General features: G+C 36.7%; 2 protein-coding genes across 2 annotated transcripts; both read right to left on the bottom strand.

The window, feature by feature from the left end:
- Positions 1 to 7,640: 7,640 nt before the first annotated feature.
- LOC112148502 (melanopsin-A) lies at positions 7,641 to 16,068 on the bottom strand. The gene is made up of 9 exons (XM_024275683.2): positions 15,896 to 16,068; positions 14,678 to 14,811; positions 14,391 to 14,594; positions 14,133 to 14,304; positions 13,902 to 14,063; positions 12,048 to 12,155; positions 11,794 to 11,965; positions 10,127 to 10,273; positions 7,641 to 8,342 (listed from the first exon to the last, which is right to left on the bottom strand). The coding sequence occupies exons 1-9, from the start codon at positions 16,036 to 16,038 to the stop codon at positions 7,935 to 7,937; spliced, it is 1,650 nt and encodes a 549-aa protein (XP_024131451.1). The 5' UTR covers positions 16,039 to 16,068; the 3' UTR covers positions 7,641 to 7,934.
- A 4,186-nt stretch (positions 16,069 to 20,254) lies between these two features.
- On the bottom strand, positions 20,255 to 22,960 carry si:dkey-251i10.2 (uncharacterized protein LOC562682 homolog). Its single transcript, XM_024275866.2, has 5 exons — positions 22,717 to 22,960; positions 22,372 to 22,484; positions 22,200 to 22,309; positions 22,045 to 22,109; positions 20,255 to 21,963 (listed from the first exon to the last, which is right to left on the bottom strand). Exons 1-5 carry the CDS (start codon positions 22,910 to 22,912, stop codon positions 21,854 to 21,856), a joined length of 594 nt encoding a protein of 197 aa, XP_024131634.1. The 5' UTR covers positions 22,913 to 22,960; the 3' UTR covers positions 20,255 to 21,853.
- Positions 22,961 to 24,758: the final 1,798 nt, after the last annotated feature.

Here is a 24,758-nt window from a genome sequence, read left to right as displayed (position 1 = left end):
TATATGAAGGTTCTACAAGGTAGATATTAATCAAAGAATCAAACTTCATTCAGTGCTTAGCACTTTACAAAGACCCTAAATGTGCCCCAAACTTAATGAACTCTCAACATATTGGAAGGAAACAAAAATCATTCCATTGATACAAAGTAAACAGTTCATGTGTAAATTATATTTCTTGGAAAATCCTACTTCTAAAGACTTTTTTGTTCCCACAAATGTTTGATCGCTGCTTCATTTTGTCAAACATGACTCACAGCTAAAAGCTGCAGCGGACAGAACAAAGGGGATTTGTGGGCCATAAACAATGATATCCAACAATGCCGAGAAAGATACTTATGCAGAAAACCTCAGACACCATGCTGTCTTTTGTTCTGTCCAATGGCCCATTGCAGTCCCCATATGCTCACCTCTCCACATGCTTAATGATCACAGCTTAACAGCCTGCGGCCTGACACACATGCTCAGGCTGAGACTGGCTCCTCCCCCTTGTGGTATAATAATCTGTACGAAATGACATTTGATGTGAACGATGGAGAACCCCGACCCCCTGTTGTGCCACCTGCACACTCACTGAACTCCATTCATGATCAAAGAGTAAACGCCATGTTTGAAAGAAAAAAAAATCTAAATTTTCAGTCATTTCTGCCACTTTAAACTTTAGTATATTATATCTTTTTCTTGTGCAGTTAAGAATCTCCTACACAGTTCAATCACTGATTTGGCAAAAGCCTTTTTGGGCAACTCTGTATCCCTTTGTTGCAAGTTAATGTTCATTATTTTCGAAAATGTATTGATAAAAGTTTGATTTTAATTTAAAAAATTGAGTAAAACTAAGGCAATGTGAGAAAAAACGGATTTAAGTAACTTTAATGTTGTGATGCACGTTTTATTTTAAGGGTAAAAATGCATTTTTTTTTTTGCTAATTTAATGCATGTACAATAAAATTAAATAAATAAATAGAAAACAGAGATATAGTTGCTTATTTTGGGATTGTGTATGTCTGCCTGCCATCTAATCAGTCTGACCCTTTGAGACTAGTTTAAGCCCAACTAATCCCCCCAACCTATCTGTGTACAGTGAATCATGGAGTCAGTGTGGGAACAGTGACAGAAGATTACTCATCCATTGTACAGGTCTAAGAATTAAGTTACCGTATTTTGATTTATACTCCATTAATCCAACCCCAAAATATCTGCTGCAATCCACAAAAAGGAAACAAACCACATACATTTGCAAGTATTATTAAACAAGTTCTTGTTTAAAATGTTTGTTTTCAAAAATGAAGATAGCAGGAAATCTTTTTTGATTTTAGTAAAATATTTGTCTCGACTTTGGTGTCAAAGGAAATTCTCTTTTTTTTTCATTTAGCAAAATTCCTTTGACTTCACATGTCAGTTTTTTTTTTGCCACATTTATGTTAAGCTTTGGCATTTTGTCTTAAACAAATTATTTTTTTCTTTGTTTTGTCATCAAGCTTTCATCTTGTGCATTTGAGTTCTGCACAATACTGTAGCTAGCCTCCTGGGTCTTTTATTTTGGTAGCTGTGTGGCCCTTCCGGGTTTCTGTAGAGACAGGAGAGGCGTGGAAAGTTCAGCTAGGATTTGACAGCCATATGACGGTTAAAAATTAGAAAATCTGCCACACACGCTTAGACGCGACAACTTTTGGTCAAAATAGATGGATAAATGGACCTTTGTGGAATAGCAGTGATACAGACGCATACTGTCCACTCCACTGCCACAGCACTGCTTAATCACGTCTAAGTGCACACTCCCACGCTCAGCCGCTAAACAGAGGCTGTGAGCAGTGGTACCAACTCAAACTGGCTGGGGACAGCGGTGCTACAGCCGTGCAGGAACGCGAAATTTCAGCGTCGCAAGCACGCGTGCCGGCCTTCGCTCCACGGCCCGATCTCGCACTGGCACCTCATTGCACGGCTGTAGCACTGGTACCAAATGCAGTCCCCCGCGGTCTAAATGGCAGCCAAATTTTGCACTGCATGTATGTGCGTCTATCCTGCAGCCATAATGCCCATTGCACTACCAGTCCACTGCTAACAGCGTCTGCACCACGGAGATGTAATTGTTTCCATTCTCCAGTCGCGATACAGCCGTGAAAGCCAGTGGGACTAGTTCTTAAGAAGAAACTTGAAAAACATTTTCATTTTGTTTCAGAAACACATGGAATACATTTTAAAGAGACCATTGGCCTATTTGGACCTCTGCTATCTGTTTCTTTTCATCAAGTTTTCCACATTTTGCTTTAAAGGAGAGAAAAAAAATCATTTTGTAGCATGACTGGTTAAGCAATTAAAATTCAGTTTAGTTTGGTGGGATGTAGGATGAAGAGTGTATCTGTGCATTTGGAAGGGTCAGTCGTTCAGTGAAATGTGTGCCCATGGGCTGTTTTGAAGAAGATTTAACATGCAAAGCACAAATAAAACATCTGTTGACACGCACAGGAAAAGAATACTGAAATTAATGTTTTGTTTCTTGGAAGTCATAATCTCTAGCTTAACTTCTGCGGAACTTGATTCAGTAGAGGATACATCCGGAATGATCTCTGAAAGGAAATCTTCTGAAACTTTTCAGCAGATAGCTTGTTGAGCAGATTTTTAAATGTTTTGTTTTCATGATTGTGAAAAGAAAAAGGTATTTGGACAATGACAAAAATTCCCCTCAGTACTTTGTAATGTAACCCTGGTTGATAATGACAGGTCAATCATTTCCTGTTGATCTTTAACAGGTTTTTACACTGTTTTGGTTCATTTTTTCAAACAGATCTTCACAGGAACCAGGACGTTTTGGATCTGTTCCTGTTATAGCAGATTCTCTATTGGATTTACACTAGTTAGAGCACTCCAGAGCCTTAAAATGCTTTTTAATCTAGTTCCTCCTTTGTTGCCTGGGTGTATTGGATTCATTGTCATGGTGGAAGATCCAGACACATTTTATTTTCAGTGCTGTCAGTGATGGAAAGAGTTTCTTACCCAAAACCTCAACATGGCCTCATCCATCCTTTATATCATCCTGTTAATTTTTGCAAAAAATTTGCTCCAAAGCTGATGTCTCCACCCCCATGCTTTACATTGGGTTGTGGGGATGGAAATCAGAATTTTTCTCTTAACATGGTGAGTGATATTTATACAAAAAATATATAATCTCCAAAATTCTCCCGTAGATCATCAAAATGGTCTTTGGTAAACTAGACAGGTCTCGACTTGTGCTGGGAGGGGTTGAATCCACGGTGATGTCGTGTAACACTAATAGTAACCTTTGTCACTGTGGACTCTGTGGTCATTGACCAGTTAGTTCTGCTGGTTCCTTTCTGTTCTCAAGATCAGTTGTGGCCCACAACATGGACAGATACTGAATGATTGCTGAGATGTAATCCTATAAAACGTTTCAAAAGTGAAAAAGAATGACTTACTGAACTTTATTGGTTGTACAACAGACTACACCCTTACTTGACATATCATTTTGTTTCATAGAAGTGTCTTACTTCCAGTATTCCACCCTGAGTCTTATTTCATGTGTACATATTTAGGCCCTTAATCACATGTGCAATATCTTACACTTGACATGTGTACAGGACTGACTTTAATCCATGGAGGTGTTATGGAGTTTGATAGAAAATACGATATGATTTTACTATATTTCTATATTTGCTTCTGAACTGTTTAATTTCCTATAACATCTTTATATAATCTTTTATATTTTTAAATGAATGCAACACATTCAATCAACTGAGCTTCACACCCCTAGAATGTGTGTCTTACAGATGTTTTGGACTCCTGACATCAGTTGTTTTCAATGGTTATAAATTATATTATTAGTGAATCTATTTTTAACATCAAGAACAATTGTTGTTACAAACTCAGCAAATAAGTGATTCTGCAACTGGCTGAAAGGATTAAAGTAAAACACACATATTTAAACATATGTACTCAAACTGTTTTAGCATCCAGGGTTTCACAGTCATGGTTTGAACCACAGACAGAGTAAAGAGGTGTGCCTTCATGTACGAGTTTTCTCTGGTTTCTTTTCAAAGTTGGTTTGGAGGAAAAACTTCAGTTTCCCAGGAAACAAACATTGCATCTTTTTTAACCAAACATCTGTTTACTCCATAATATATTAAAGGCAAAGCCTTTGACATGTTCAACTCTATTATTATGAAAACATGTCAAATAATTTGATTTATAAGGGCAGCATGACATGCAGACAAAACTGCACAAAGCTAAAACAAACATTTCTTAGAACAGCTTCGTTGTAGAAAACAAACAGTAAAGAAAAGTATTTTTAAAAACAACTTTTATGCATTAGCTGAACTCATTTATAGTTTAATTGACTCTTAACCTGCCAATACTCAGTACTGAGAGTCAGATGAATCAGACTTTTGGGTTTATTTTCTACCGCCACCCAGTGGTGACTTTAAGTCATTACATGTTAGTGATTTTATTTCAACACAGATGGAGCCCTGCAAGTTACACAGCAGAGTTAAGATAATATTCAACAATTTCTTGCAGAATCGTCATATGTCTATAGTCTCTTTATCACTACTGAATTTACAATTCCCACACGCACGTTTTCCTATCTTGTTAGTTTAGAAAAGTATGTCTAGAAAATATATAATCTTCTCTAATGCTCCTACTTACAACATATTCCCCACCGTCTTTTTGTTTCTTTCTTCTTACCATCTTAGTTTTTCCATGTCTAAATCTGTATTACTTTTCCCTTAATAAAACTTTTCATTCTGGTTTCAAATTCAAAATAATTCTTTGCGTTAAATTAAACACTGACATCTTCATTTGCTGTCTGGCATGGCCACTGACACAGGTGTTTTCCATCAGCTCTAACTATCTCTCAACACAAATTAACCCCCTTTTTATTTATTTATTTATTTTTGACAAATCTGCATCAAAAAATAAAAAGAAAATGTTTTAAAAGACAAATTTTAAATGTATTTTTTCAATAAAAAAAATATTTCTATTTATTTAATTATATTTTGTTCTTTTCTTTTGTGATAATATAAAATATATTCAAAAAGGATTAAATTCGTTTAGGCTTCAGCTCATTTATCCTGACCTAAAGCACAAGTCTTCTCTCTCTGGGTGTATATTCTGTGTAAATGACGTCACTCAGCTCTTCTTGTGGACAGAAGGATTGATTTAAAGACGTTTTCAGAGCATTGTGATACCAATGGAAGAATGCAGTTAACATCTGTTTTTGTGTCCATTAGCTTCATCCTGCCAAGAAACTTCTTTTCAGGAGCCAAGAAAATTTATTAATGCAACCTCTTTAGCACCATAGTATCAGGAATCGAATGATCTAGGACTGGTAGCTCAAATCTTTTTGCTTTGTGTCTGTTTTGTGGGTTTTGTTGTAGAAACATTAGTAAACGATGGCTAAATCTCTTGGTGAAAGGATTAGATCTTTATTAGTGTCATCTCAGTTTTTCTCTGATAGCTTCTTGTTACAATATGAGTCTAAATTTGAAGCCCCTCAGCTTAAGTATTCAAGGCTATTTATTGAATGAATGTTTATATTTTCTCAGTGTTAGAGCTGCTGCACAACTCAATACCCAAAGTGCTCATCTTAATGCTTAATTATGTCCAAAATAGGATTAAATTAAATTAAATATTAACTTTTAGAAAATTAAAGCAACTATTTAATCTATTTCAACCAGTTTTTCTTGAGGTATTTGTAATATTTCTGCAAAATGACTATTAATCAACAGAACAAATAAATAACCAGAACCAGTAATTTTTATCTACAATGGAATCAAACATTTTTGTAAATAGTTTGGGCCTCATAAACGCAATATTGTTTCAGTAAAAAAGTTCTTAAGCAAATAACTGGTTGGGGAAAGCCTAGAGTTACGAAAAAAGACTAAATAAATAAACTTATGCAAGAAAATCAGAGTCAGTGATTCTTCATTTAAAAAGAACACCTAACACATGCATGATGCTGGTTGTGCATGCGATATAAAAAACTAATTGGCTGCTATGGTAAACATCTGTGTATGGAAGTCCCAAAGTCAAGAAGGAAAATTAAACTCCAAAGATGTTAAGAATGATTTGTTCAGTCAGTATCTTTAGCAAATAATAAAAATGTCAATACTTTTCTCCCAAGGTTTTAACTTTACAAGAGACAAGCTGAAAAACAAAGTTATTTATTGACTTCTTTTTTTTTAACAAAACCATTTATTTTACAGAAGACACAAAAATGATTTAGAATATAAAGAAGTACATAAAGCAGCAAAAGTTGTAAAGATCTTCTAGATCTAAAACAGAACATACTGTCTAAGATTGAGAAATTTTAAACTTAAATGAAATGTGTGCAGTTGGGTTGAAATCATCTGGAGTTTGCTTAGTTCTCAATTTGAACAAATACATGTAAGCAAATTTACAACAAAATCTGCTACATTTAGGACGTTCAGTACTACGATCCTTGTTTACCTTTATTTTGTCGAGTCTTGTTTTTATAGAGCACCTTTGCTCTCAGACAAATATAAAAGACATGGACATGGGTGTAGGAAGGAACCCTGTGTGAAGTCAGACACATTAAAAATTCCAATCTGTTGATAACAAATCATCTAAAATGCTTCAGTCCATCAGAACAAACACAAGAGTTTTTAAGCAAAAACAAGCAAAGAACCCCCTTAAAAGTCCTAAATATTTATTGGAGATTAACCTGAATCTGGTCTGCAACCTCCGACGCTGAAAGTCCCATTTGGGTCGATCTCTCACAAATATGAGCCACTGAGTCTTACTTCATCCTTTAGAAAAATACGACAGTGACTTATATTAAAGGTATTGTGACTTTTATGATAAATATAAATAAAAATCAGTATTTTTGCATAAATAAAACACAAGGAGAAAAGATATTAAAAAAGCAACAGTTCTGAGAGACGTTGACTTCCTTTCAAAATAAAAGACACCTTGTACCACATAGGATCACCTCAATGCAGCAAATGAAGAAGTAGGAAGTGTGATGTCAGAACAGTATTTACTGTATTTTTGGACCTTATGGCGCCTTTACAATCTGTGATTTTTTTTTTTTTTTTTTCATAACAGATATTTATTCCGGTTTACCTTAAGTGTGAATTCTAGTTGTGCTCACTGACCTGAATTTAATTTTCTGCGGAATGCGACACACAAATCTATCAAAGTATAGAAATGATTAAATTTTCTATTAAGAGACACAAAGGAGGGATCAAAGGACCACTCCAGAACCTCAGGTTGCAGACCCCTGACCTAAATTACCTTTATAAGGGCTAAGAATGCTGATAGGTTGTGTCCAAAAGCAGCAGAGATAACAACTCTGGCTTTAACAGAGTATGGAAATGTGCAGAATTGAATGCATGTCCTAAATGTCATGCATAGTTCTTGAAACACGCAGATGATATCATAAAAAACACCATTGCTCTTCTCTGTTCTTTGCTGTTCGCCACCGAGCACCTGCTGCAAAACCCATCAGAGTGGTGAGCAACACAAATCATTTTAGAGAAAATTACATTGTTCCATGAAAATGTACTTAGCTCCTTATCAGACTGTCACTAGTCTTGCAGTATAAACAGCCTCCTCTTTTCATTTCACTGCTGCATCACTGCAGAGAGTGGTAACAGAAGAACAGCGTCTGCACTATATCTACTTACAACTTAATGTTGCTACTGTTCTTTTATTTTTTGAGAGGACGAGAAATGAATCCAAAACTTTAATTTTAGTATTGTATCTTTTCCATCTGCTACCATTTCGTCTGTTATTTAACATTGTAGCGTAGGGAATAATTTGACATCTGCATTGACTATGGGGTTATATTTGCACATTAGAATATCCTTTTATTAAATTTCCTTGTAGAAAATTAAATATTCATAAAATATTTACAAAATAGAAGAAGAAAATAGAAGAAAAAACGTCAGGAGTCCAGCTGGTCAAGAGAGAAGCTTCACTGCCTCAAAGACTTCTGATGAGAAGTTCAGGCTCACAAAAAGATTGTTTTCCATCGATTCAAAGCTGTCTTCAGAGTGAATGCTGTCATAGTTGATGAGGCTGCTTTCGCTGGTGGGGCTAATGACGATAATCCGTGGAATAGTCTGAGGCGACCTGGGGGCACTGGGTGGTGTTTTGCCATGCTGCAGTGAATCAGCGGAGTCACTTATGCAGTTGTTGAGCCTGTCAACAGAGCTGCTTTTCTCCCCGTGAGGTCCTGGAATCTCGTTGATTAGACTCTTGCTGCACCTCTTTGTAAGAAGAAGCAAAGGGAGAGTGGCGATGGTCAAAGAGTTGGAGACCAGTTCATGGTTCAAGTCGCTCAGTGGGTCACCAAGGGTGGATGGATGCTGGCAATGTGAGGGAATACACATAAAGGCACAAAAAAAAGTGAAAAACTGATTTTTTAATTTTAATTTCCACACCAAATATGTATTTATAGCATAATCCCAAGAAACTATATTCAGACTTGATGTCTTATTTACAGACTGCTGTTGTTTCTTTGTTTGGTTTTCTCTAATATTTTCTTTAAATCCATGAATTAAAAAGACATTATATAAATAATGCTGGGCTGCAGTGTCACGGAGAGGGACATCTGCCACAAGAACGACAGCAGTGAGGGACAGCTGCTCATCAGTCTGCCACTAATGGGGAAAAGACCAAATAATGAAGGAAAAAAGTAACAAAAAAAATGTTAGGAAACTGTTTTTGTGCAGGGTGCTGATGTCGAATGGATTTCTATTCATCTGAATCGGTAGCCCATGTTTCAGATAAATTAGGGTTTGCAGGTTTGGATTTTATGCTCATATTTCCTGATTAGGGAAATTAAAAAGGACTTTTCTGCATTAAAACTGATGAAAGTAAATTATGCGATAATCTTTTCTTTTTACATTGTTTTAGTCAAACACCACCAACCAGCACAAGGAAAGCTTCTGTCACTGGTAACCTAACTTAAATAACTCTAAAAAAATCTTAATAGATATCTAATTTCTTAAACTTTTTGAGAAAAACGTGTAATTTAGTAATGGAAAGAAAAATACAAAACAGCACCAAATAAAACAACATTTTAGTTGAGACCATAACACAAATATTGATGATTTGCTATAATTTTTTAAAATCTTTTTTTCATAAACCTCTAAAAAAAAAAGTGAGGTTTACAGACCTAATGAATTAAAACTATGGAGAGAAATAGACTCACCCAGAATTGTATAAACCTTGATTTGTAACTCATACAATACAGTTTGTGCGTAACTTCACGGGGGAGCGATCAAAATAGATAAACTTTAGTGTTGATTGTTTAAAAAATGCATATTTAGACTATTTAAAATAAATTATTAAACATAAGAAAGTGAGAAAATGTCTTCTTTACCCAATAATATTCACAATCTAAGTTCAAAGCGGCTGAAAAGAAAACTCTGATGACCCAGCATTCTAGCAGCATTTAAATGCATCATTTACACATGAATCTTGGAGATGTGAAAAGTGTCAAATTTGTGCGTAAATGCGGTTTTGTGTGTGCATAACAAGCGGTATGTTCATAGTTTTTAAAGATTTTTAAAGATTCTTTCAAGCTGTCGTAACTGTAAGTTGTGCATGTGTAAACTGCATTTTGTATTTTTTGAAATTTGAATTTTTATACATGTGAATACACAATTGCATCTACAGTTAGACACAAAAAGTATTCTATGAGTTAAAAATCAAGAAATACGCACACACAAATCGGGGTGAGTCGTTTTTCTCTCCATAAAAACCTTTCAAAATCTCAATCTTTAGATAGATATCTTTATTTGTCATTGTTTTAGGTAGCCTACAATGAAATCCTTATATGAATAATCCTGCCCTTACCCTAAATATTTATATATTTTGTACATTTAGTTTTATTCAATGCAACCATGATATCACAAAATCCAAACTGAGAATTCTGTACTCTAAGTTAAAATATAATTACTTCTATCCACATGAAAAAAGTCATGTTACCAGATGAATTTGAGATAATAATAAAATACATTTCTATTCTATCACAGTCATCATCACTTAACTAGAAACCCCTAACATCTTCGTCATATGTGGAGCTAGAATTGCCCTTTTCTATTTTCCTTTTTTTTGTTTAGTTTGTATAGATGAACAGTTTTACCTTCTCTGTCGTATATGTGTTTATCTTTTTCCACTCGAGTTGCCTCTTACAGGATCTTTCTCTGCAAGAGCCGCTGTATGATGACATCCCTCTGAAAGAACTGCTGGATTTCCTGCTCACAGCTTCCACCTGCACATCTTTGAGTTCCTGAAGGAAAGAGAAGAAATACTCTGAAAGTTTGATGGAATGGGACAATTATCTTGTTAAAATAATTTATTTTCATTAAATCTTTTTCCTACTGCGTTATCTTGATGATAAAATATCCTTTCATTTGCTTTTTTGACTTTAGAGGATGACCGAATGGAGCTGAAATGTTTTACATATCATGATTGATGACTATATTGTGAACCACAGTATATTTTGTGATGGTTTTTAAGGGTTCCTGATGGTGGAGGCTGCAGTTTGGACCAGAGCTGAAGGAGACGTCAGTTTCTCTTCAGGGAGGAGCTCAGCTGTCGGTGTTTCTGCTTTGTGTGCTTTTGTTTTCTACTCCGCTTTGTTGTGCCTTTTCCCTCCTGACATCAACAGTATTGTTTTCTGCTTAAGTCGGCTCTATTCTTTTGTGCTTGAGTCATTAGCTTTTTTATGTTGTTATTTGTGGTTAAAGTGGAGGTGCAGGTGTAAACTGATGTTTTCTTAACTCTAGTTTTCTCCTATATGTTAATGCAGAAAATGTTTGGGGAATTTCTGGAAAGATTTTTGGAGGCAGGGATACAGCTAAGCTTCTCGGTCTCTCAACAACAGCTCCAAACTGTAACCAAGCTTCAGTAAGCAAACAAGTAAAAACACTGAAACCTGTTCTTCCTCTTCAAAAAGTGAAGAATAATTAGGGGATTTCAACCAAAACCTCCTTCAGCTCTGGTCCAATCTGCAGCCTCCACCAATAAATGACACAGCTCAAAATAACCACATAAAATATAGAGAGATCCACTAAATAAAGCATGGTTCTGATCTCTAACAAAACACAGTTCTACTAAACTAAAAGGAAAGGAATTCACAAATTAGCCTCTTGATATTCATCACCAAAAGCTATACTAATAGATTCAACTCACATAGTCTCATTTACTGTATAAGCTCATTTCAGACTGGCGCCTCGTGGCCAAATTATGCAAAGCAAGCTGAAACATTTATCCATTCATTCATTTTCCAAACTCACTTAATCCCTTTAGGGGTCACAGTGCTGCTGGAGCCTATCCCATCTGAACAATACACTTTTCACAGGGCCACAGACACTCACAAACAAGAGAATAATCCATTAAACTGACATTTTAGTTATTGGTCTTGTAGCCAAGAGAGAGAAGTTTTGATATTCTCATTAAGTTATTCAGAAACAGGATGAAACCTGATCATCATCGTTTACTCTAACTTTTAGCCCTCATATTAAACCGGTGATTGAAACTGGTTTTTGTCATCATAGAAATTAGGCTGGGGGCCGCCCACTTCTCTCTCTTGCTATGATGCATGCTTTATTATGAGTAGAACTGATCGCTAATGCCCTTTAATGCCCATTTAATATTCCTTGTTTTAATAATTTATAAACTTCAGTGTGATGTTCCTGTCTACAATAAACATAAATTGTGATTTAAACCAAATTTCAAAGTTTTTTTTACAGCCCTAGCTCATCTTAATAGGAACATTTAAACAAGGAATCACTTCGCATGGCTTACCATGTCGGTGCGACTGGGCAAAGTGTTGATAAAATGACTTCTTGAGACTGAAGACTGTCTGCTGATGATGGAGTCCCTGAAGGAGGACTCGCTGAAGGAGTAGGAGGTGCATTCTTTTGGAGGAGTGGGAGACAGGAACCTCAGGCAAGAAAATTTCTCTGCCAAAGTCATCCTGTTGGATGAAGGACAGATCAATAGTTTGAATAAAGAAATAGGAAAATAAAGCAGAACAAAAGCTACGATAGGCATTTTACCTGTATTTGTTGTGTATGATAGCGTATATGATGGGGTTGTAGATGGTTGAGGCCTTTGCTATGACCGCAGGGACAGCCTTGGAGTACGGTGATAGGATGTCAGCATAACTAAATGAGTCAAACACACAAAAAATTCCCTCAATTTAATAATATTTTTTTTTCTTCAGGCTTGATAGTGTATTATGGTGTGAGAATAAACCATAGAGAATAAAAAGTTAACTTCCCTCTTGCACTTCATGTTGGTTTTGTAACGAAAAGCGATCACGGATTAGCATGTGCCAGATGCTAAAGAGAGCTGGTTAAGCCCATCATCTCTGCTCATGTGTGAATGCATTTTCTGTGCAAATGTGTGTGAGCATCTAAGCCTACCTTACCCTAAAACATGAGCAGGAGAAGTCATTTCAGTTACATAACTCTTCTGTGAAGTGGTTTGGTGAATTCTGTGGTAAGATGAAGACCAATGAGCAAATTCACCATCTGTTATCACTCATTTTGGGTATTTGAACTTAATGCAGTGCTGCACAAATATACACGTCTCCTATTTTATATATATATATTTAAGCAGCTGAATGCACAGGGGATTAGTAATGAATAATTATTTTGAAAAATAAACTATTCCCTAACTTTTCTATTATTACTGTTTTAAGAGTTGTCATTATCTTTTGTAATTAAGGGATTATGACTAAAATTATACAGTATTTAGATGGTCTGATCTTATCCTGAACTGTGTTATGTGTTTATGTGAAAATGTGTCTCACACCAGTCATGCTCAGTGGGGGTTTCAGCCTAGTGGATTTACACAAAAATCATTTGGTGCAGAACTGTATATGAGAACTGGACAGAGTAACTCCTCCCTCCCTAAAGCCAAAATCCCATAGATTTCTATTGAGAAATAAACAGTGGTTACTCCATCATTACATTTGTCAGAATAACCATTTTTCCTCTATTACATTTTTTTAACATGCTCTTGCTGCTCTGCTTTTTTTTCACAATATTTTTTCTGTAGTTATTCAAGTTATAAACTGACCAATCAGATGCCTCAGTAAAATCAGCTGTTGCCTGCTAGTCCCCACCTCAAACTTTCACAGTTTGAGGTGAAAGCCACTGTTGCCTGCTAGTCCCCACCTCAAACTTTCACAACTCTTGATTGATAGATTTTGGACCAATCACTGCTCATTGACGACATTTGGATTCATTAATTTGGTTGGAGCTCAAAGTAAGAAATTTTCTACTAGTGACATCAGACTTCCACGGTCCAGTTCTCATATATTGTCAATGGGTCAGAACCTGAAAAAGTTGTTTCCAATCTGGTAAAAACTGAAAAATGTGTCTCTTCCTGCAATATTTTGGCAAAAGTAGCTGTCATATTTTCCGTTGTAATAGGGTTAACCTCTTGATGCCTGTTGATACGAACATATCAGACCACCTCAAAATTATCTAATTTTAGCATCTGCACAAAAGGGCAAAAAGATGTCAGTTGGATGACTCAGTCAGCTGGGAAACCATGGTTCCTGTCCCAGGGGCGTAATGAGCTTATACCTTACTATTGTATTTTTTTTTACCATATCATGGCTGTTAAGACCCAAAGATCTTGTAATTTATCACCCAAAATTACCACGGGTTTACAGAATCATTTACTTTTCAAAGTCCAGATTTGTTTCAATAACAAGTTGAGCTAGCATCAATATAACGCTATACTCCTGATGGGATATGTCAAGAGGTGAACAACGTGAAAGCCAAAATATAAGTCAATTTAGTTTTTTATCATAGTTGGAAGAAGATTCAGGTGTCAAGGGGTTAAACAAATAACTTCACTTTACTTTCACATAAATTGAAGTAGAAACAGTCTCTTACCCAGCCCAGGAAATGAGTGTGACACAGGCGTACGGAGACCAGGACAGAACGTAGACCACGATGACAATAAAGGCAATCTTTGCCAGCTTCCACTCACTCCTAATGGTCTTCTGTTGAATCATGGTAGATTTTCTCACCTGCGTCCCCAGACGTTCCACTGCCCTACAGGTGAAGAAGAATGAACTGTTTCTCAGTCACATGTACGATAAAGTGATGGAAGACTCACAGTACCTGCTGGTCTTTCGTATCGCTAGGAACATTCGAAGATAGCAGTAAAGGATAATTCCCAGGGGAATAAAGAAGACAAAACAGCAAAGCATCATGGTGTAGCTTCTATTAGCCGGTGTGTAGGTAACATAATCCCACGTGCAGGATGTCATCAGGCCCTCAGGAATGTAAGAGCCTGAAAGTGTGGAGAGAAAAGGCATAAATGTCTATGATAATAATGCAATTCATGCTTTCAAACATCTGCGGTTTGAGAGAACTCACTCCATCCAACCAGAGGAGCCAGACTCCAAGCCAAGGAATAAAACCAGACCAGGAAAATCGCAAGAGTAGTTTTTCTTTTTGAGCTCCAGTGAATCGTCTGCAGGGGCTTAGTGATGACCAGATACCGCTCCACGGAGATGGCCAGCAGGTTTATCATGGAGGAAATGCCAAACAGGGCTCCGCAGAATGCATAAATCTTACACCCTACAACACAAAAGCAGATCAGTCAGAGAATACACAGTTCTGTGTGACAAAACTTAATTTAATGAAAAATGTAAGAAATGTACCCATCTCCCCAAACATCCATTCCCTGTAAAGGCAATTTATGAAAAAGATAGGAGACTGTGTGAAAGCCATGAGGAAATCACTGACGGCCAAGTTCATGATGAAATAGTTCGGCAGGTTGCGAAGCTTCTTGTTGCTGCACAAACACACAAAAGAGTTATAAATGTAACACCAAGGACGAACATATATGAGTTTTAAAATTTGTCAATGAAAGAACGTAATGACTAAACACTTTAAGTTGGTGATTTTCAAGTTTTATTATCTGAGTTGATAGAATCGGTGGCTGACTAAATACTTTTTAGCTCCACTACGTCACCTGAAAATGTTTTTCTCTGGACAAATTGTGCCAAATGATGCAACATTATTCCATGTTTCCCCGATGTCCCAGCACTGTTTCTGTAAAAGTGATTGATTAAATGTAAGCCCATCAGATCACTCTCCCTGTCTGCGTGAGTCCGTGCTTCTGTGTGTTTATTTCTAAATGAATGTTCTTGGAACTCGTAACAGTGAACTCAATTTATCAGGACATCACGCTCAACAGCCCATCTAATCTGTCCACAGTGATGGACAGATGGAATATGAGAGCTTCTGAATATTTCCACCACACACACACGCATATGTGTGCTGACCCACTTTTCTTTGAGCATTTCATGTCAGTGACACAAAGAGAAGTCACAGCTTCTTTAAACGGCATTACAGAGCAACTCGTTTTAGAGTTTTGCAAAAAAGTTCTAACGTAAAAAGCACATTTTTTGGAATATTAATAAGTGTTTGAACTTCACCTCTTATTCATTACTTTGAATGGTTGGAGTCAAATCCTTAGTTTATTTGAGCTGAATCATAAATGAGATTTTAACTGATGCTCAGTACTGTTATGAAACCATTAACCTGGTTAAATGTGCATTTATAAGTATGCTTTCTACCTAAAAATAACCTAATTTCAAACAAAAAATCAACAAAAAGTTTGCTTTTACTTAATAAACTGCATTTTGTTTCAAGAATATTTCTTGAAATGCTCTTCAACTATTCAGGACTTGTAGAATTTTTAATATGAAAGATAATAAACAAAAACTGAAAGCATCAACACAAAGTTTGCTCAACTACATTCATTTATACATAATAATTAGTCACTATATAATTATTACACCTGTGTGCTCCTCAGTATAAGAACTACTTTCATCAAATTAAAGTTAATAAGCATAAAAGTGGCTGAAACTCACCTGTAGAAGGCAAACATAACCAGAACATTCCCAGTGATGCCGAGTGCCCCAATGACAAACACAAATATAGCGACGATGTAGTGAGCGTGGTCAGGTACGTTAACCTTGCTGAGCAAACTGCCCTGTGCGCCCTCTGGATCCATGCTCTCAGTCGACCACCTGATCCAAACATCTTAGCAAGACCTCCAGTCGGGCAGATTGTGGATTTTCTCTCAAATCCTTGTTCACTTCTTTTTGCTTGAGTTGGTTTCCCATTCTGGCGGCATTTGAAGAGACGACGCAGCGATACATGTGGTTGTGAGCTGTCCAGCCTTGTTAAAGTTTCAATCGTACAGATTATTTTCCAGCGAGCTTCATTCTTCCCATTTGATTCCAGTGGAACTAAGCGCTTAATCTGGAAAACCAGGTCAAATGTAAGATGTCAAGTCCATCTTTTGTGTATTCTTGTGCTGGAACTCAGGACGTACGGGAACCTTCTTGTCATTTTTCAGCCTCACATTGTCCTTCAGTTTGCTTCTTTCTCACACTTTGGGAAAATGTGAGCAATTACAAGAATTTGACTCCAAAGAAAACTGAAAAGTTTGTTTAGTTTAACACAAATAAATCAAAACCGCTTCATTTATTCTTTAATTCCTAATGCTTCAGATACAAAACAATGTTCATGTAATCACCAAAAATGTGTCATCCCCTTTCTCGTTCTCCTATGGTTCAAAACTTGGTCCTCCCCTGTAGTCCTTCAGCGTTTCCCGCCTCCATCAGCTCATACCTTCATCCTCTTCACTCCTGATTCCAGCTATCCCCTCGACTGTCTTTTCTTTTCTTCTGGACTGGCACTTTTTCAGCTGTGTGAGCATCTCTCTCCCTGTTTTCCAGCGTTGCAGCTCACACATACGCTCTGCCTTTCTCCAATCTCTTTGCTGCCCAGCCCCTACCCACTCTTCATGTAAAATGGCTCAGCCTTGAGCTCTAACCCTTTAACTACCAAACTATTACATAACAGACATAGTGTTCACTGTGAGCATGAACCCTACTTAAGCTCAGAAGGCCGGCCACTGAAAACCAAACATGGAGCGAGCAACACATCAAGCTGATGCTGCAAAAGTCACTATTATCCTCTAAATGCATAGATGCCAACGTTGCAACGTTTTTATAAATAATGTGTCATCTCACTCACCATCTATATGATGATTTTAATTTACTCGGCCGCTGAGGGAGTAAATCCGCTGCCCACTCCCTGATTAATTCACCATAGCTCTGACTCTTCGTGATGATCCGCCATGCATAAGTATGTCTCTGATAGTTTAGGCAGATTTTTCTTGTTCAAGGGGGACTAAAGCTCTTCTGCCACCTGTTGTGCATATTAGCAAAAACTTTTCACCGAAAAATAGTTCCGAAGGATTTTTTATTCAAGTCCACAGGACTTGAATCACAGGAACACACTTTCATATTTTTCCTTTTTATGGTGCTGGACATGTTGATCGAGGAAGATGAAGAGAAAAGACGAAGGCAAGGAATCCAGAGATGTCAACTAAGCCCCTCCAGGAGGGGATGGATAGTTTTAATCTGAACACAGTGCGTCCACGTGGAAAAGTGTTTGATCTGTGTTCAATCCCAGTTTAATTGATACTAACCTTGAGGGGGTACCATTTGAGTGTGGTTCCAGTCATGCATGTATTGGTGTGTATTCAAGCATCCCTGACTGTGTACACGCTCACACATAAGAGTTAACAAGTCGACAGATGTTTCCAAGGATTAATATTGTCAGTCTTGTTAAATCCAATCACAGCTGTGGTTTGTAGGTCTTCATGTCAGTGCAGCTGGGAAATATGCATCGAGATAATCTGGTTCAACGCCGCATCAAGAAATACTTACTTTTTAAATTTTTTTTTGCCCTAAATATGACTGAATCTACCTGAAGATAAGTTTAGGGGTCTTAAAGTAAAGCAAGTGTAAACTTTTACAGAATGAGGATCAATGCATTTGAAAATAAGAACTAGACAAAAAATGAATACTTTCCACACCACTCTTATGATGTACCTGATTAAGAATGAGATAAGGACAACTTGAATATTATACTAAAGAGTATACTAAAGCAGATAAAAGACACAATTCAAAAGGAAACACCAGTTCTAAATGATTTTTTTTCAAGCACTTGACTGTAAAAACTATCAATCATTCTCTCCTGGTAAAAATGCCGGTCAAGATTAGCATTTCTGATCAAACTGTAGCCTGGTTTGTTGAATATTTATCAAATAGGTTCCAGATAATGCAAAAGATGTGAAACAGGCTTCGGTTTTAGGACCTAGTTTGTTCTGCATTTGTTGACAACTTGTGTCAAAACCTATCAAATGCATCATTCCATTTTTATGCTGATGATACAGTCATTTATTGTTTCTCTCTGTCCATTAATTTAATTCAATTCAATTTTATTAATATTGTCCAATATTACAACATGGTTGTCCAAAAACATAGTCATAAAATATTAAAAACATCCATCCATCCATTTTCTTGAACGCTTCTTCCCTTTCGGGGTAACGGGGGTACCGGAGCCTATCCCGGCTACTGATGGGCGAAGGCGGGGTTTACCCTGGACAGGTCGCCAGTCTGTCGCAGGGCCTCAATCACACACCCATTCACTCTCACATTCACACCTAGGGACAATTTAGAGTCACCAATTAACCTATGAAGCATGTTTTTGGACGGTGGGAGGAAGCCGGAGTCCACGGTGAAAACCCACGCATGCACGGGGAGAACATGCAAACTCCACACAGAAAGGTCCCAGCTGGGATTCGAACCGGGGCCTTCTCGCTGTGAGGCAAGAGCGCTAACCACTGCGCCACCGTGCAGCCCACAGCCAAAAACATAATATAATATATTAAAAATAATATCATGTAAAAATGTGGCATCCCTGCCCTTAGCCCCTTCTCTCCAAACTTGATTTACTTAAATCTTTTAGTACTTTGCACTTTGGCCTTCTATTCACAAGTATTGCACCCGTGTTACATCTGTTGCACTTCATAATAGTAAGTTACTTAGCTGCACTTTAATGATTTGTGATCATGTAAATCTTTTATTTTATATTGTCATCATGTTGTGTGACGTGTGCTAAGAACTTCTTGCCAACAAAAGAGATATTTGTCTCAATTAGTTTTTACCTGATTAAATTAATTTGTTCAATAAAATGGAAGTTGAACTTTGTTACATTGATGCAGAGTAGTGGAATTTGTTCCCTGAAACAATGTAAATTATTGGACATTCCCAGGTAGTTTGTTAGAATATTTTACAGCCTGGTGGCTAACTCAATGTGGCTTCTGTCTCACTGCATTTGCACATCTGACCTTGGTGGAAAACACATTAGCGGTGTGAGGTGCATATGAGCAGGGAAGTGAGATGCAGCGTTCCATGACTCATTTACTATTGATTTGGCTGGTTGCATTGGTGACCATTGCTTAAGCTTGAATCCCTGCTGAATATGCTAGCTTTTAGCACGCAGTGGAAAGAGACTAATTATAATTGAGTGATGCAGATTGCCTGGCTGGAGATGCAACCTCAGGCACATGGGTCACTTTGAGATCAATGTTTCAGCAGATAAGGCAATTTAAAAAATAAAAAAAAAGGAGATATGACCATGTCTGTCGCAGACACGGTACAACGTATTCATCAAATGCATCTAAATTCATCAAAAAGAAGTTGTTCAAACCCCCTATTTCCAATCAATTTTAGTCATGTGACTTTCAGAAACAGCATCTAAATGTGATTGTATTCTTTTAAACCTGATATATTGTCTGTAGGAAAACTGAATGTGCGTGCATTATTTTTATATTTCTGCTATTTTGTTTGTTTGAGCTTCATTTTGACTGTTGTCACCTTACAAAAGCCCCCAATTACGTTAAAATCTGCCCTTCTCCTGCTTAGTGGGTTGAACGGCGAGCAGGTGGGTGGATTTAATTTTGTAATTGTATGAAGTTTAGTACCATAAAACGACTGCAGATGAAAACAGAACAAGTGAAATCATTTGGTCAAATGAATTCAGAGAAAAAGCGGGCTTATATTGTTGAAGTATTTTGCAGCTTCAGCTTTAGGACCGAATGATGATGAAGGGAATTATAGATCTTCTATAAATGTGATGCTTTTCTTAAGCCTCTTTGTTGTCTCTGTCTACCATCAGAGCAGAAATCTGGGTTACATATCAAACCATGTGGAAGAATCAGGTCATAACATGCTCTCCAATAAATTGAATGAAATTCAGTCGATACCAAAGCACCATTCAGTCTTTGGGAGCTGCGTGTCACGCAGATCTCGCACTTTTTCACTATTTGCTCATCTTATCCATCCATGCATCATGTTTTTTTTTTTTTTAGAAAAAAATGATAAACTTGATCTTGATTTTAATTATTTTGATTTTAGTTAATGCCTCTTATCCAATAACAACTGGCATAATGTTCAATTTCCCGCTGTCATTGCCAAAAGAAAGGAGGCGTAGACAGTAAAAAAACATGGATGTGATCATTATTTTTTTCTTATACTTTTTGGTTGTTACAACTTATTTTTGATCTTTTTAGTTTCAAATTCTATATTTGGCCTAAATTATAAAAGGACAATATGTGTAATAAAAACATTTGTTTCAAATATTTTATTTTATTATCAAAATCAGCTTATGATTCAAATCAAAATCAATTACATTTGAGTAAAAAAAAAGAAACACAAGAAATGTAAAATATATATATGTTGGTACTGTTATTGTGGAGGAGTTAAAGCAGAATATGCCTTCAAAATTGGGTCTTGTTTGTTTCAGTAAGAGGGTGCTTTTAAGTGAGACTTCACTTTTGTTTTATCCCAAAGTGCTGCTTCTATTTTATTTTAAACAGCTCACTCTTATTTTCTATGATCTCATCTCATTCTGTAACACAAATTCAAGCAGCAAAGCCATATTTTTTAAGTTAAATTTTATTTTATTAAGTTAAAACACAATATTTTAGCAAACAGAAGAAAGGATCCAATCATATTCCATAACAATTTCCTTTATTGGAGTGTACTGATGTTGACATTTGTTTTCATTAAATCATTCAGACACTCAAGGAAAGTAATATTCATAAGTAGTTTATATATGGATATCTTACATTCATATTTACCCAGAAGGTTTTCGTGCACCAGATCTCATCTTCTACATCTGCTTATTACGTTTTAGGGTCTTGGAGTTGCTGGAGCCTATCCTAGCTACTAGAGGGTAAAGATGTGGGAAATGCTAGACAGTTTGCAAATGTGTCAAAATGTAACACAACCAATCTCAAGTTCACACTTAAGGGGCAATTTTATCAATGTATCCATGTTTTTGGAAGGAGGAAGTTTGAATCCATGCATGTACAGGAAAGACTCAGCCGGGATTTGAACCTTTCTCGACGTGAGGTGACAGTTCTAGCCTATAAATAACCCTGCACCCCGGTTACATACCTCAAAATACATCTGTAAACAGGAGGTGGAAGTCGTATGTTTACATGCTGCACGACTGTTGCAGAGGATGGAAAAAAAGTTACAATTCTACAGCGACCGGACGATTTTTCTCTAAAAGCTGACATCGGTCAGGGCAGATCAGTGGCCGGCAGAAGCTCTGACTGGATGATGTGTTAATATCAAGTGTCACCAGTCACCCGGTATCCCGGGGATGTAAAAATCAGGCCATTTTGCACGCCTGACGGCCACCTGACTGCCGCCATGTACATTGATGAACAGGCTAATGATTTTAAAACAAGGAGGTATGTAAGCTCGAAGATTCTACTGATGCTTCCTCATTGTGTGGTGGGTATAAAACCACAGTATGACACGCTAAATAAAAGATGAGGTCAACAAATCACCACAGTACTCTTGAAGAAGGTTGTGCATAAATTGAACTAAAACACACAATAACGTATATTTATTTATTTTAATAGGAGTCAACACAAAATGGCAAAGATGACGTATTTAACCCAGAAGCTGTAACACCAAAAAGCATGTAGCAAAGAGAAGGAAAGGTTTGTTTTCGGCCGTTGTGGCTCCTGCATCTGTAGCCAGACCAATCCCAGCTGTGGTTCCTGACAAGCAAAAAACAAAAAGAACTTACAAATATTTTCTGCACTCGTTTTAACTGAGGATTCCCATTGCTCTGTACGTACCACGAGTCAGAGTAGCAGACCTCACATTTAGCCAGAAGACTGTGCGCTGCTCTGCCACTGTTGCGCTGAAGAGAAACAATTTAAAGCCTGAATCACAAAAGTTTATTAAAATAATGGAGTCTGACTTTTTAAAAGTAAATCTGTGACGTGCTCACACAAAATAGACAGGATTCGTGATGCTCGGCGGTATCCAGTTGTACACAGTGCTGTTTCCCTTCAGGTTGGTGTTGGCATGAGTCACTGCACCCTGAGGATTCCCCGCGCACTAAGACGAAAATACTTCAGTGTCTCTATCATCGCTTCCTGTTCAGGAGTGCAGAATGTTACCTGAAGAAATTTAGTGTCTGGAGGAGGAAGACTCCAGCTCCCCAGAGCATTTGTGCTGCCATCTGTCCGGGCTTCCAGCAGAACCCCCCTGTAGTCTGGACCTTTAATGGTCACTGTGGGGAAAAACAAAAGGTTTTCTCTTATGTTTCTTTGATATGTGTGCTTTAAAATCTGTGTAGCACCATTTATGATGTTTAACTTGGAATCACTTAAAAGACAGATCCATAAATGAACAAAAACAACAAATATATTACTGTTTAATGTCTACTTTTTGAATAACTTTGAGTATCAAATAAATCCTAAAACATTTTGCAGTGGATGAGAGTCATATTTAAGAAATCTTACCTGTTATAGGCTTTCCTGCTTCAAAAGTCCTGCTGTCGGTCAGCAGAGAGTAGGGAGCCGGTGACGGCTGAGGCAACACTCCCATGTGGCGGGGTATCATATCCTCACAGGCACCCGTAGGAGCACCGCTAGGGTACCCCTCAACGACATAGAAAACTTGGAGGATGACGAAGTGAAGGAGCAAGATCATCTTCATCAAACTGAGCTTTGACAGCTATAGCGGACCTGAGTCCTGTGGAGAACCTTTAAGAAATACTGCTGCTGAGTCACACAGCCACATCATTAACATTTGCTTTGGTTTAATGTCCATGACCACAAACTTTTTGGATCCCTTAATGTGATATTTAGGCCTCTTAAGGGAGAACAACGACCACTTTTCTATCAGTATAAAGGGAGAGATCAGAAGTCTGGAACCACTTGTGAGAGGAAAATGACGTTTAAAGTGAGAGAAATTGGACATTTTGAAGATGCAGATCTATATAACTCATGTTTTTTTTTCTTTTTGTAACAACATAAATACTCTATCCTTCAATCAGAAGGCTTTTTTTGTAATCTGTATTTGTTGACTAAATAGTCACATGATAAAAATTTGCAAAAGTTAAAATACAAAATGTAACAAAGAGTGATAGAATACAGTCAGTGTGTTTTACTTAGTTTTTCACAGGCTGTTTAGAGTTTATTTCACATTTGTGTCATAAGATTACGAGCTACACTGTAAACTAGTTGATATATTTAACACATTTTACCAGGTTTGAACTCTTTTAACCTCACTTTTCTCTAAACTTTACAGCTTTTCTCAATAGAAGCACCGATTATAATTTTGTCTCATTGAGAGTTTGGACATAGGAATAAAAAAGATATATATTAAATCAATTTATTCCATTACTCTGTATTTTTGGCCTCAGTTCTAAGGATGCTATTTTAAAGTTCAACAAATATTTACAAGTTAGACTGGCATTATTTCTAATTATTTTTTTAAACCAAAAATTTCAATGTATGTTCTAATAATAAGGACTAACTTTAGATTTTATGAGGATTTATTAAAATGGGCTAACTTATACTGAGATCGTGTTTTCATTTTGTTCACATTTTGTTCTAAAATTGATTGATTTCAACCTATTACACTAATTTTTGATACTGTAATAAAAAAGAGTTTGGGACATAAAAACTAAAAAAATACAAAGCATATGCTTGGAACTAGCAAAAACACTTTTTAAATGTTTGCGTGGAACTTCTTGTTTTGGTTTTATATTTTTTCTTTAATATGATGTCTTATTAAGTAGAAATTACGGTATTTTACAACTTTCTAGTGATTTTCTTCTTAAGATTTGTGTATTTCTCCTACTTTTTGGCTACCTCTTTTTGCAGTGTAGGAGCTGAAAACAGGACATGTATTCAGGCGTTCCAGTGCAGGAGAAACCGTCCTGGACTGCGTTTTCATGAACATGTTGCAGTCTCAGACTTGCACACATTGATTATGACACTTATAAGAGTAATCAGGGAGAAAATACTGGCAGGATACCATTTGCTGTTCGATTCAACCACGTTCGTGATGGTTTCCTGCTAAAGGAAAACGCGTCACAGACATAAATGAAGTCACACTAAAACTGTATCTTCTGAGCGTTCACCAAAGCATTGATTTGCTCTGGGCGTGCACGTTCAGTCAGCTGAGTAAAGCCTCAGATGAGGAGGATTTTGAGAAAACACTAGTCAGGCATTATCAAAGATTTTCTAGAATTAGTTAATTTAGTTTTTAAAAATGTAACCTATTTCAAAGAATTTTAAGTGTTGCATTTTATTTTTAGAAATTGCACAAAGTAATTCTTCAGCAGCAGAGTAGCTAAGTAAGTAAATAAATTGTGTTAAATGCTCCAGATCTATTTACTAAAAATCTCATAACTTTAAAAAATGAATTTGTCCATCTATTTCCTTAAATTACAATAAAATAAAATAAAATCAGTGTCCACTTTTGGTTAGTGAGATGAACAGAAGCCTGGATAAACAGAGTAAATGTGAATCAAACATATGTTTCTATGTAATTA

The sequence above is a fragment of the Oryzias melastigma genome, linkage group LG9 (assembly GCF_002922805.2).
Source record: "Oryzias melastigma strain HK-1 linkage group LG9, ASM292280v2, whole genome shotgun sequence".
NCBI lineage: Eukaryota > Metazoa > Chordata > Actinopteri > Beloniformes > Adrianichthyidae > Oryzias > Oryzias melastigma.
Note: the sequence above shows the minus strand (reverse complement) of the source record. Positions and strands in the feature narration are given on the sequence as shown.

Excerpts from the sequence above, each read along its gene's own strand:
- LOC112148502 (XM_024275683.2), bottom strand. The coding sequence starts at position 16,038 with ATGGATCCAGAGGGCGCACAGGGCAGTTTGCTCAGCAAGGTTAACGTA. Across the intron at positions 14,812-15,895 it reads GTTATGTTTGCCTTCTACAG|CAACAAGAAGCTTCGCAACC; the intron begins GTGAGTTTCAGC and ends GTGTTTGTGCAG. Across the intron at positions 11,966-12,047 it reads ATCATACACAACAAATACAG|GATGACTTTGGCAGAGAAAT; the intron begins GTAAAATGCCTA and ends TTCATCCAACAG.
- si:dkey-251i10.2 (XM_024275866.2), bottom strand. The coding sequence starts at position 22,912 with ATGAAGATGATCTTGCTCCTTCACTTCGTCATCCTCCAAGTTTTCTAT. Across the intron at positions 22,485-22,716 it reads AGCAGGAAAGCCTATAACAG|TGACCATTAAAGGTCCAGAC; the intron begins GTAAGATTTCTT and ends TTTTCCCCACAG. Across the intron at positions 22,310-22,371 it reads CAGACACTAAATTTCTTCAG|TGCGCGGGGAATCCTCAGGG; the intron begins GTAACATTCTGC and ends TTTTCGTCTTAG.